The 12,228-nt window shown below is 45.4% G+C and overlaps 1 protein-coding gene across 1 annotated transcript; it reads left to right on the top strand.

Moving 5' to 3' along the window:
- Nucleotides 1–6,289: 6,289 nt before the first annotated feature.
- Nucleotides 6,290–11,823, top strand: LOC308171225 (neuronal acetylcholine receptor subunit alpha-4-like; the record flags this gene model as incomplete). The annotated part of the gene is made up of 8 exons (XM_080546068.1): nucleotides 6,290–6,418; nucleotides 7,710–7,754; nucleotides 7,893–8,002; nucleotides 8,600–8,816; nucleotides 9,135–9,832; nucleotides 10,079–10,262; nucleotides 10,817–11,047; nucleotides 11,698–11,823. Exons 2-8 carry the CDS (start codon nucleotides 7,725–7,727, stop codon nucleotides 11,821–11,823), a joined length of 1,596 nt encoding a protein of 531 aa, XP_080402194.1. The 5' UTR covers nucleotides 6,290–6,418; nucleotides 7,710–7,724.
- Nucleotides 11,824–12,228: the final 405 nt, after the last annotated feature.

Raw genomic sequence — 12,228 nt, 5'->3', positions numbered from 1 at the left:
GCCATAGATGGTTAAAGACAGTCACGAGCACATGTCTATGTGACCACAGCGCTTTGAGTTGCATTTCATGTACGAAAGGCGCTATATAAATAAAGCTTTACTTACTTTACTTACTTACACAGTCGTGACCACATACTGGCGCAAAGTGCTGCACGAGGCAAGAGACCAGCCTTAGCTAGCTAACTAACAACCACTTTGTACTTCATACATTAGCTAATAGAGTCATCGTTGCTTCTGTAGTCTACAGTTAAAATGCATTGCTTTAGATGTATTAATTACTAACTGGCTAATATTATTGAACATTTAAACATTGCGTTAGAACAGCCGGCCTGTCTAAACTAGCTCGCTAAAATCACAACTGGTGGCAACTGGACTTGCAACCATCTCATGTGGCTCAATTAAAAGTTTATATTCTTTAATTACTTTGACAGTGATTATCTGGCAGCATGTAAGGTCATAAACATCGTGTAGCTAGCTCTATTTCCTCACAGAACGCCTTAGATGTACTTACATAGAAGTGACTTCTTTCAAATCTGATCAACTGTCTGCGATACGAATTGTATCAGGTCATTTGTAGGGCTTCTCACCCCTGAGTATCACTGCGCACGTCATACAATTCTCGTGTCATTCATTGGTTCACAGAATACTGAATTCTATAAATATGTTATTTATTGAATACACGGGCAGCATTTTCGACTCAAAGGAAGTAAAACAAATGTCTTACTATACACTGTACACATACTCATTGTATAGTTATATAGTAGGCTATACAGTTGGGTAGGAGAGAGAACTACTTTTTGGTAGTATAACGGCGCAGTAATCACTACGACCACGGACATTTCGGGGAGAGCTCTACCTCCCCTTTTCGTAATCAAGTCACATGCGATTTGCTCCAATCTAAAATATGTCCACTAGTTGGTATAGTCCGGTTAATATGTGAAAAAATTGTTCACTTTTTCATAAAAGCACAAAACTTGGTACACTTGTACAGTTTGGGGTGCTGAACATTTTCAGACGTGGAGCCCTCGCAAAAACTCCTCCTAGTGGCCATGGCGGGCATTTTCCTTTCCGCCATAGCCCAATTGTGTATTTGGCTTCATATCTCCTGAACCAAACATGATAACACAGAACAAATGATGTATACCCCTATGTTTTGAAGGTCAATGATTAAAATGATACCATACACAACATCATGAAGTGTTCAGGTGGCCATGGCGGGCATTTTCCTTTCCGCCATAGCCGAATAATGTATTTTGCTTCATATCTCCTCAACCAAACATGATAACTTAACACTGAACAAATGATGTCTACCCCCATGTTTTGAAGGTCAAGGATTACAATGATACCATACACAACATCATAGTTGATAAGATGAATTACATACTGTATTCATTACAGTAATTGTCACTCAATATTTAATTTAATGTTTTCTTGTGCTACCCGAATTAAGAAATGAAAGTAATAATCAAATTATGTGGAATGTATATTTTTTTTATCTTGTTATATGTATTAAGATGTACAGTAGCATTAAACTAGAAGACATGTTTTGATGCTGCTTATGATTGCATTCCGTAGTCCCTCTCTGGTCCGTCTCATCAACATCATTTGTTTTGATGTAGCCAAGATCAATGGGAAATGCCTGTTTTTGTGGAAAAGCACATAACAGAGCTGAACATGGATTCTGGATGGACATACTGCATCTAATTTCCTCTGGATGTTCAAAGGGGAAAGTGAAATGTGTGGTTACTTTTCCCCAGAAATTGATGTTCTGAAGTCAATGTTGTGCTTGTATGAAAGATATGATTTGAATTCACTATGTTGGCTGATAAGGATAATGGAAGGAAGTTTAGACAGTAAAACTACATATATGTTACCTATGGTTGCCAGCCAATGCCCTCTTACTACTGAGTCAACTCTCTTTATTTGTGACAACCAGACTAGTGCAGAACACAAGAGGCAGATGGAGAGTAAAACCCAAAGCTGGGTGTATTTATTGATTCCGGGGAATAGGGGCAGAGCTTCTATAGTGAAGCAGGCAGATCAGGAGGGTCAGCAAGCAGGGCAGGCAGGTAGAGAGGGCAGGCAGGGCAGGGCAGTGCAGGCAGAGAGGGCAGGCAAGTTCACTCCAAAGTGCTCTTCAGGTAGCTGCTCCCCTCTCACAGGTAGTAGAGGAAGTCATCCAGGTTCATGTTGGGCTCTCTGTGGATGCTCTGTCCCACCAGGAAAGCAAGCTTGTGGGCATACTGGCAGGGTGCAGGCACTCGGATGATCCCCTGAAATAATTGGGGGAGACAAAATCAACGACAATTTATGCATCAAAAAACAACTTGCAATGCCTGAAATGGGAAAACCATATGTAAATACAGTATGTTTGATTTCATAACCAATATGGATACATCAGTAGGTTTAAGATGTGTTTCAATGTGAACTACACCCTGTTCATGCCTGCATTTGAATTACTGACCAAGAGAATAGTTTAAGCAGACTTTTACCCTGTAATTTTGTGCATTTGTTGTTTTCATTATTCTAAAGTAGACATATCCACACACAAAGAATCATGTTATAAAACAATCTCTGAGTAAAATTATATCTCGCTTTGAATGCCCTGATGTTCCAAACTCCCAAGATCCCCCCCTCTCTCCCCGTCACAACAGACCTCACGTTTTGATGGCTATGATGCAGCTGCACACAAAATAATGAAAGTTCGGGTAAACCTCCCCTTTAAAACTACTACTGGTAAGACAACCCAGCATACCTGCCAGTTGAAGTACATGTGGCAGAGTTTGTAGGTCAGTTGCTGCATGTGGTCAGGCTTCAGTCCACTGCTGTCATACACCACATTGTAGTGGGTTGGGGAGACGCTTCCCTGTCTAACAGCTTGGCTGACAATGAAGAAGTCGTACCTGAAAATGGGAAATTGCAACTGTAGCCACCGTTTTAAGACTGGATAAAGCAGACATAGCACATCTCTGAAAAAACAACATATTTTCTGAATTGCGTATTGAATCGATACCATTCTGGGCGGGTGACCTCAGTGTCGATGACTGTTCCAGGGGGTGGGTTGGCCATCTTGCCGCCAATTTGGGCAAAGAACCTGGAACTGATCCGCTTCTTCACAACCACCACTGTGAGTTTGGGTCTAGGAGGGGAAGAGAGAAAATACGATCAGAATGATTGGTGATTGAATGTGTTAAAGGGAACCCTGGTTATTAAGACTGTGCCCCACCCAAACATTTTAGCACCAGCCGCCACTGCGTCTTACCATCCGAGAGGAGGAACGGGAGTCTCCGTTCCCACACTAGCAGGCTCAGGAACAGCTTCTTCTTCCCTGCAACTGTTACTCTGCTGAACCCACCACCCTCCCTCCACCCCCCAACAAGAGGAACATGATCTCCCAGTATCAGTGTACCCCAGTGGCGTAGCGGACGGGCCCGCAAGCGACGCACCGCGGGGGGGCCCCAGCCACTAGGGGGCCCCCTAACATTGGATCCAAACTTTTTTTTTTTTTTTTTTATAATTTAAAAAAATATAAAACAAAGAAAATAAGTGGCCCTTCATTGTGTCAACCTTAATTTTAATATATAGGCCTATATTTAAAAATATATACATAGTTAGCCGTATCCAATAGCAACATGACTTTGACGTCACACGTAGGCAGCGAGACACAAGGAAAATGAGCAAGTGAAAATACAATACAAAGTACAATAAGCATTCTTTAGGTGGTGGTAGATTCTCTATTCGGACATTATAGCCGCTATATGTGGGACTGTCGGTCCGATATTGTAAAAAAAAAAAAAAAAAAAATTATGTTTACGGAAGTACATGTCTCAAGTATTATCTCGGCGGTTAGTCGAGTGAAAGAAAAACAACATACAGATGATAATTCACACAATATAATACCACGAAAGCGTACAGCACTAAACAATAACATTTATTTGGGCAGCATCATACTCAAACTCAGGCAGAAGGGCAGGGTCCGGCCAGGTTCACAGTCACAGGCTGTCAGTGCATCATACAGGTACATAATTCAGCATGGTTAGGCTATATATAGCTGTTTATTTTTCTATTCTACTATTCTATTCTACTTCTGCTGTCTGCGTCTCCCTGGGTATTCCTAGACCAGATGGCAAACATTAAAGAAATGCCACAATATACCAGGACTTAAGAAACGAGATGTCCAACAAAGGATTTGACTAACCCTGGCCAATTTTACGCAACAAGTAGACTCTGATGCAGCGGAGACAGGGTTGCCAGATGGGCTGGTTTTTGGTGGATTTAGAAGTTTTTAGATTGGTTAGGTTGGAAATTCTCAATCCCATCTGGCAACCCTTAGCAGAGAGTCTACAGCTTGTATGTTTACAGATATCGTGCTGCTGTGCACACCACACTTTGTTAAAAGAAATAAAGCTTGTACTTTTCTACTTATAATACATTCTACTGATGTAGTCTACCATTTGGTTTTAGTTATTGCTCTCACTTGTTTGTACCTTTTGCTAAGTCAAGCATTTAGAATGTAGAGTGCATATTGCGAAATTTCGCAACGTCAATAACGCATCGGCCTCTAAAAAACGCACGTTTTTTTTTTTTTTTTTTTTTTTTTACTCCGTTGCGAAAGGGCCCCCACCGCCACCTTGCGGGGGGGCCCCGGGATTTTGCGCTACGCCACTGGTGTACCCCCCCCACCATACCTCTACTGGCTGCACACTCAGGACTTCAATTGAACTGTTTTGCACTACTGCTTGTTTATACATACTGTATTTATTATGGTAATAATTATTGGTCTCCAATTATACAACTTACATTACAGTAACATACCTCAAGACCTATTGCCCTTGTTCAGCTGTACATATCATATTGATATTCATCTCATGTATATATTATACTCATTTATTTATACTCACTGTAATACCTTACACTGTAATATCATGCACTGTCTATAATATCATGTCTTTTGCACTATGCCACTATTTGCACATCTGGTTAGATGCCAAACTACACTTCAGTACTCTGTACAATGCAATGACAATAAAGTTGAATCTGATCTAATCTTACGTTGCAGAACGCACACATAAGGTTAGTTGAAACTGTTGGACTCTATGTTGTAACAGTGCGCTCTAGTGGGAAGAGGTAGTCTCAGTGGTGAATGAACCCAAATGATACCATAAATGATATTATTTTTGAGATCTTTTCAAACAACCAAATCATGATACACACATGATCAAATGTATGAGCCACATGATAGCCAAAAGAACACACATCTTGCGTCATGCAATTTGAATGTATGGCTCAGGGAGGCTGGTGGAGGTAGACATCAGAGGACGGGCTCATTGTAATGTACGGGATGGAATAAGGAACCATTCCCTATTCCGTTCCATGCATTTCAATGAGCCCCATCCTCTGATGTCTACCTCCACCAGCCTCCACTGCTATGGTTATATGACTTCGTTTTGTAGGTCATTCAAGTTCACGTACAGATATTACTGACGGGAAAGGCATCTTGGTATTACCATGATGGGATTACTCTAGTAGAGAACACAGGGATTACATTGAAGGCCAGAGAAGGATAGATGAGAAGGTAGTGTATGCTCCCTGCATGCAAACTCCAAAGATGAAGAGCTCCATTGTGCTGGTATTGATCCATTATATTTGAGTAAGAGAGGAATATGAAGCAGATGGAGATTGGATGGTTGGAGGTTGATCAATGGGGGACATAAAATGGGATTGAACCATGAAGCGTGTACTGTGTTGTTAGTAAAACAATCAAAGCAGGTGCATATACACTTTACAGTGAATAATGTATGTTTACGTGGAATGTGTAATTGTATGTAAAATAATGTTGTTTTTTCTTCCTTCTCTCCCTCTTCCCCCTCCCTCTAAAATCACTCCTTTCTCCTTCCCCTCTTCACATTCCTCCATCTTCCATCTTCCTCTCATTTCCGACTGTCTCTCTGTCTCTCTGTCTCTCTGTCTCTCTGTCTCTCTGTCTCTCTGTCTCTCTGTCTCTCTTCCTCCCCTTTGTTTCTCCCCCTAATTCTCATCATTATCCTACTCATCCTAAACAACATCCTTCTACCCTCCTCCCCTCCTCCCCTCTCCCCCCCCCTACTCCCCCTTCTCCCCTCCTCCCCTCTCCCACCTCTCCCCCCTCCCCTACTGCTCTCCTCCCCTCTCCCACCTCTCCCCTACTCCCCTACTCCCCCTACTCCCCCTCCTACCCTCTCTCCCCTCTCCCCCCTCCCCTCCTCCCCCCCCCTCCCCTCCTCCAGAGTGTTCCCACCCCGGGGCCAGGGCTCAGGCGGAGGACAGGCTGCTGAACACTCTCTTCAGCCGCTACAACAAGCTAGCGCGGCCCGTGGCTAACACCACTGACGTGGTCAGCGTACGCTTCGGCCTGTCCATCGCTCAGCTCATCGACGTGGTGAGGGACAATGACCCATTGATTTCACTCCTGTGATATTTACATTGACACTTTTTTGACAGACACCTTTATTCAAAGCAACTTACAACAAATATATTTGTCTAAGTAAGTGAAACGTCTATCAGTCATCACAAGAAAAAGTAATCTATGCTAGGACAGAGGTCGCAGGTCGCAATTAGCTAGCTATGTTTTCTGTCTCACACTTGATCTGATTCAGTCAGATGGGGGTGGCATACTATGCTAGGCTTGCAGAATATAGTGTAACCGCATTATAAGTAATGAAATGCTTGACATAAACTATACAACAGGGTCAATAACTGGGGAAGGTTAATCCACAATGCATTTTCGTATTCACTCAGTGTATATTATCATCATAGCATAGTAGCCTATGTATATCAGGCTATAATTAGGTGGTACCTTCCAGGCCCGTGGTCCTAGGGTACTTCGTAATATCATAGCTTAGTATATCATGTGTTCAACTTGGCCCATATTAGGTGAGTGGTCTACCCCCCTGTCTGTCAATCTCACCCCATTTATGGTTATGGGGGCATATCTGTAGGAACACGCCCCATTGCCGTTTGCGGTTATATACAGTATATATATATATATATATATATATATTATTATTATTTATTTTTATTTTTATTGATATGTGATATGATGCATGATCATCATACTAGAGATACAGATGACTTTAAGACAGGGGGAGACTGGTGGAGGTAGAAATCGGTGGACGTGCTCAGTGTAATGCATGAAACATGTGTTGATACTGTTCCTGAATCCGTTCCATGCATTCCAATGAGCCCGTCCTCCGACTTCTACCTCCACCAGCCTCCCCTGCTTCAGGGATCCTACGTTCCCTTATTATAATGAATTAGAATCTGTGGTGCTAATAGTATAGTATGACAGTTGAAACATGTGACCTTTCTTTTCGAGGGGTACCATGAATTTGCACTTTATCAGTCATTTAAGACCGTGATCATACAGTACATATCCCCTTCCAACAGCCAACTCGTGAGCTTAGAATTATAAGGTTCTATCTCCGTTTAGGGTAGTTCAGAGATACTGAGCGTCAAAGTTTTTACATTCCATTATGTTTTGTGAGATGGAACCTTTGTATTTTATGAATTACTAACTCAAAAATGTCAACATTTTAAAAATAACACCACACAGGCATTAATAAACACCTAATGGATCAGATTATGTAAAAAACTAAATTTGGACAAAAATGGAGATAGAACCTTATAATTCTAACGTCACGAACTCTGTCTCATTGTTATTTTTCTCCAAGGACGAGAAAAATCAAATGATGACCACAAATGTCTGGGTGAAACAAGTGAGTATCTCTCCATCGAATCATTATAGATACTGTCGACAATAGGGTTAGGGTTAGGGTTAGCAGTTTTTGGGCAGCGATTTGGTGTCGAGGGGTCTGTTTGTTGCCATACTGTTACTGTTGGTTCTGCTCTTTCAGGAGTGGTACGACTACAAACTGAGGTGGAACCCTAGAGAATATGAAAACATCACGTCCATGAGGATCCCCTCACAGCTCATCTGGAGACCGGACATCGTTCTGTACAACAAGTACGTTTAGGTTTTCACCCCAAAGTGTCATTATTGATCCACTATAGCCCCCGACTTCCAGTCTACCCACCACCCTCAAATACATGATAGTATATACATATCAGGGAAGGCTGGTGGAGGTAGCTGATGCCTCAACCAGCCTCCCCTAATAGACATAAACTCCATCCAAATACCCTAAATACAGAATGCTGTACATATACATTCCATCCACATACTAACCATGGAGTTAAGATACTCTACCTCTCCATCTGCATACAATCTCACTCCAATCGAATCGTGCTTGTAGCTTGAATGTACAGTACATGTCGTGAGCTTAGAATTATAAGGTTCTATCTCCGTTTAGGGGAGTTCAGAGATATTGAGCGTCCAAGTTTTTACATTCCATTATGTTCTGTGAGATGGTACCTTTGTATTTTATGAATTACTAACTCAAAAATGTCAACATTTTAAAAATAACACCACACAGGCATTAATAAACACCTAATGGATCAGATAATGTAAAAAAACAAAATTTTGACAAAAATGGAGATAGAACCTTATAATTCTAACGTCACGATGTGTGATTCGTTTGGCTCCTCCCCTCTCTCTCCTCTCCAGTGCCGACGGTGACTTCACTGTCACCCACCTGACCAAGGCCCACCTCTTCCATGACGGCTGGATCAAGTGGGTCCCCCCGGCTATCTACAAGTCCTCCTGCAGCATCGACGTCACCTTCTTCCCCTTCGACCAGCAGAACTGCACCATGAAGTTCGGCTCGTGGACCTACGACAGAGCCAAGATCGACCTGGTCAGCATGGCCAGCAATGTGGACCAGGTGAGTGGCCAGTCAATGTGTACCAGGAGAGTGGGCCTGCACTGTGGACCAGGTGAGTGGCCAGGCAACATGTTCCAGGTGAGTGGGCCTGCATCGTGGACCAGGTGAGTGACCAGCACTGTGGACCAGGTGAGTGGGCCTACACCAGGCTGTGACGTTGAGGACACATCGTCTGTTATGGGTAAATATGAACGGAATGCCTTTCTCATTTCTCATCTCTCTCTCTCTTGCTTTCTTTCTCTTTTGTTCTCTCTCTCTCTTTCCCTCCCTCCCTTCCTCTCTCTCCCTCTCTCCCTGCCCTCTTTTCTGGGACCGCAGATGAACTACTGGGAGAGCGGAGAGTGGGTGCTCGTCAGCGCCGTGGCCAACTACAACATCAAAAAGTACGAGTGTTGCCACGAGGTCTACTCCGACATCACCTACTCCTTCCTCATCCGGAGGCTCCCTCTCTTCTACACCATCAACCTCATCGTCCCCTGCCTCCTCATCTCCTGCCTGACCGTGCTGGTCTTCTACCTGCCCTCCGACTGCGGGGAGAAGATCACCCTGTGCATCTCCGTCCTCCTCTCCCTGACCGTCTTCCTCCTCCTCATCACCGAGATCATCCCCTCCACCTCGCTGGTCATCCCGCTGATCGGCGAGTACCTCCTCTTCACCATGATCTTCGTCACCCTCTCCATCATCATCACCATCTTCGTGCTCAACGTGCACCACCGCTCGCCGCGCACGCACACCATGCCGCGCTGGGTGCGCGCCGTCTTCCTCGGCGTCGTGCCCGGCGTCCTGTGCATACGGCGTCCTCCTCCGGCCGTAGTCAAAGAGGGCAACGGCGGGAAGCTCGTGGAGATGATGCGCACCAGGGTCGGCCGCGGCGGCGGTGGGGGGGGGAATGGCGTCTGGGGCGGTGTGTGTTCTGGGCCCGGGGCCGGGGCCAGGGACGAGCCCTACTTCTCCCCCTCCACCTCCTCCTCCGCCACCTCCCCCCAGGGTGCCCGGGAGGACAGCTTGGCCCATTCGTCCTCTCTCTCCCTGGGTCGGCGCACGGAGACGGAGGCCCCCCTGGTGGGGCTACCGCAGCAGCAGCAGCAGAAGCCTCTGGGTCTGGGCGGGTCACTCTCCTCCAGCCACAGCCAGTACACCATCCTCCTGGAGGAACCACCACCACCACCCCGCTCCTCCTCCTCCTCCTTCTCTTCCACCCGGCCAGGCTGCTCCACACCGCCTCCTCCTCCTCCTCCCCTCCACCCCCACCATCGCTCCAGGGAGAAGCACCCCCACCACCACCCCCACCCCCACCACCACCACCACTGCCAGGCCAGGCCTAAGCTCCGTTCCCTCAGTGTGCAGTACGGCCTGGGAGAGAGGGAGAGAGAGAGGCCCCAGAGCTCTGTCCACGGTCGCTCTCGAAGCATCCAGTACTGCAGCCTGCACGAGGAGGCCTTCAAGGTAACGCATGGATGCTGGTTCAGGACCCCAGTTTAGAGGTGTGTGTGTGTGTGTGTGTGTATGAGTGTGTGTGCGTATGTGTGTGTGTGTGTATGAGTGTGTGTGTGTGTGTGTGTGTGTGTGTGTGTGTGTGCGTATGTGTGTGTGTGTGTATGAGTGTGTGTGTGTGTGTGTGTGAGTGTGTGTGTGTGTGTGTGTATGAGTGTGTGTGTGTGTGTGTCTGTGTGTGTGTCTGTGTGTGTGTATGAGTGTGTGTGTATGAGTGTGTGTGCGTATGTGTGTGTGCGTATGTGTGTGTGTGTGTATGAGTGTGTGTGCTTATGTGTTGGAGGGTCAGCAAAGGGAGAAGACAAATATCAGCTTGTCCCCCCAAAAATCGAAAATGCTTATTCTATTCTATTCTATTCTATTCTATTCTATTCTACTCAATTCTATTCTATTCTATTCTATTCTATTCTATTCTATTCTATTCTATTCTATTCTATTTTCATTGCATTTCATCGCAGAGCTTGAATGGTAAAAGCCTCAGTAAGCCACAGCCTCCTCTTTCCCAGAACCAGCCGCACCCCCTGGGGGAGGAGAGGAGGCGGAGCTGTCCTGTCCTGTGTAGGCGTCACACAGGAGGCGGGGGGGGTCCAGGCCGGGCAGACGTCACCCAGGCTGGAGGCTCCAGCAGCTCCAGGGATGCCCTGGGTCTCCTCTCCCTGTCCCCCTCCCTATGGAAGGCTGTGGAGGGGGTGCAGTACATCGCTGACCACCTCCGAGCCGAGGACATGGACTTCTCTGTAGGTGGATGAGTGACTGAATAAGAATACAGTATGGTGTATGTTTTGTGTTGCACGCTTCATGCTTTGGAAGAGAAATCAATTCGTTCACAACCTTATGGGTTCTGTGCTGTTCTACGTAAAAAAAAGTAGTTCTAGTGCGAACGTGGGAGCTGGTGTTAGGGGGGGGCGTGTCTGTAATATTAGTGCTAATTTTAAGGCCAGAATTGTTCAGTGCACCTGACCGCTATTCAGCCCACCTGAGTGCATGCGAGACAGCGCCCCCTAGCCTAGCACTGTGGTAATTTCACCTGTTACTGCCGACGCAAACTAAACAATACACCTGCGCTTGGACCTGCTTCTGTTATATGCCGGCTGAAAATAGAGCCCAATCATTTGTACTGTCTGTATGAAATGTGTATTTAATGATTGACCATCTATGTCACACACACACACACACACACACACACACACCATAAATGATGCCAGTGAGTTCATGATGTGGCTACCTTTTTCAAGGTCACATGACCACTACAACAGAGTTAAAACCGGTTCACATAATAGGAAACATTATGATCATAATAACAGAACTAATAATAATCAACATTGTCTTGGCTAATTCTCTGACTGGACTGAGACAGGGATGTATTGTAGTGTCCGTTGCCTTCCAGGTCAAGCAGGAGTGGAAGTATGTCGCCATGGTGATCGACCGCATCTTCCTCTGTGTGTTCATCTTGGTGTGCATCCTGGGGACCGTCGGCCTCTTCCTGCCTCCTTGGCTGGCTGGAATGATCTAGAAGCTCCATTCCTTTACTCAGGACTCAAGTTGTAAAAGACAATCAGGGGGGATGGTGGATTTTATCATATGGGGACAATTTTAGCATCCCCACAGCGTCAGTGACTTGGTAAAAATGTCATTGCATGTGTGCGTGCCCCCTCCCTCGCCCACAGTATTTTACTCAATATGCGCAAAACTAAATGTTGAAATAGCAGTAATGCCACGTTCATTGATAAAATGACATAAGGGATAGAAAGGGGGGAGGGCAGTTTTAGAAGGGGGATGATTTTGACTGTTTTTATTTCAGGGGGGCCATGCCACCCCCCCTCAACTTGAGTGCTGCCTTTACGTATCTCTTTGTCTCCTACTCTTCTTCTGCACTGACATTATAGACCTGAACAGATGAAACCATCAGCTGAAAGTC

The sequence above is a fragment of the Nansenia antarctica genome (genome assembly GCF_963989245.1).
Source record: "Nansenia antarctica genome assembly, chromosome: 15".
NCBI lineage: Eukaryota > Metazoa > Chordata > Actinopteri > Argentiniformes > Microstomatidae > Nansenia > Nansenia antarctica.
This window is presented reverse-complemented; position numbering and strand designations above follow the sequence as displayed.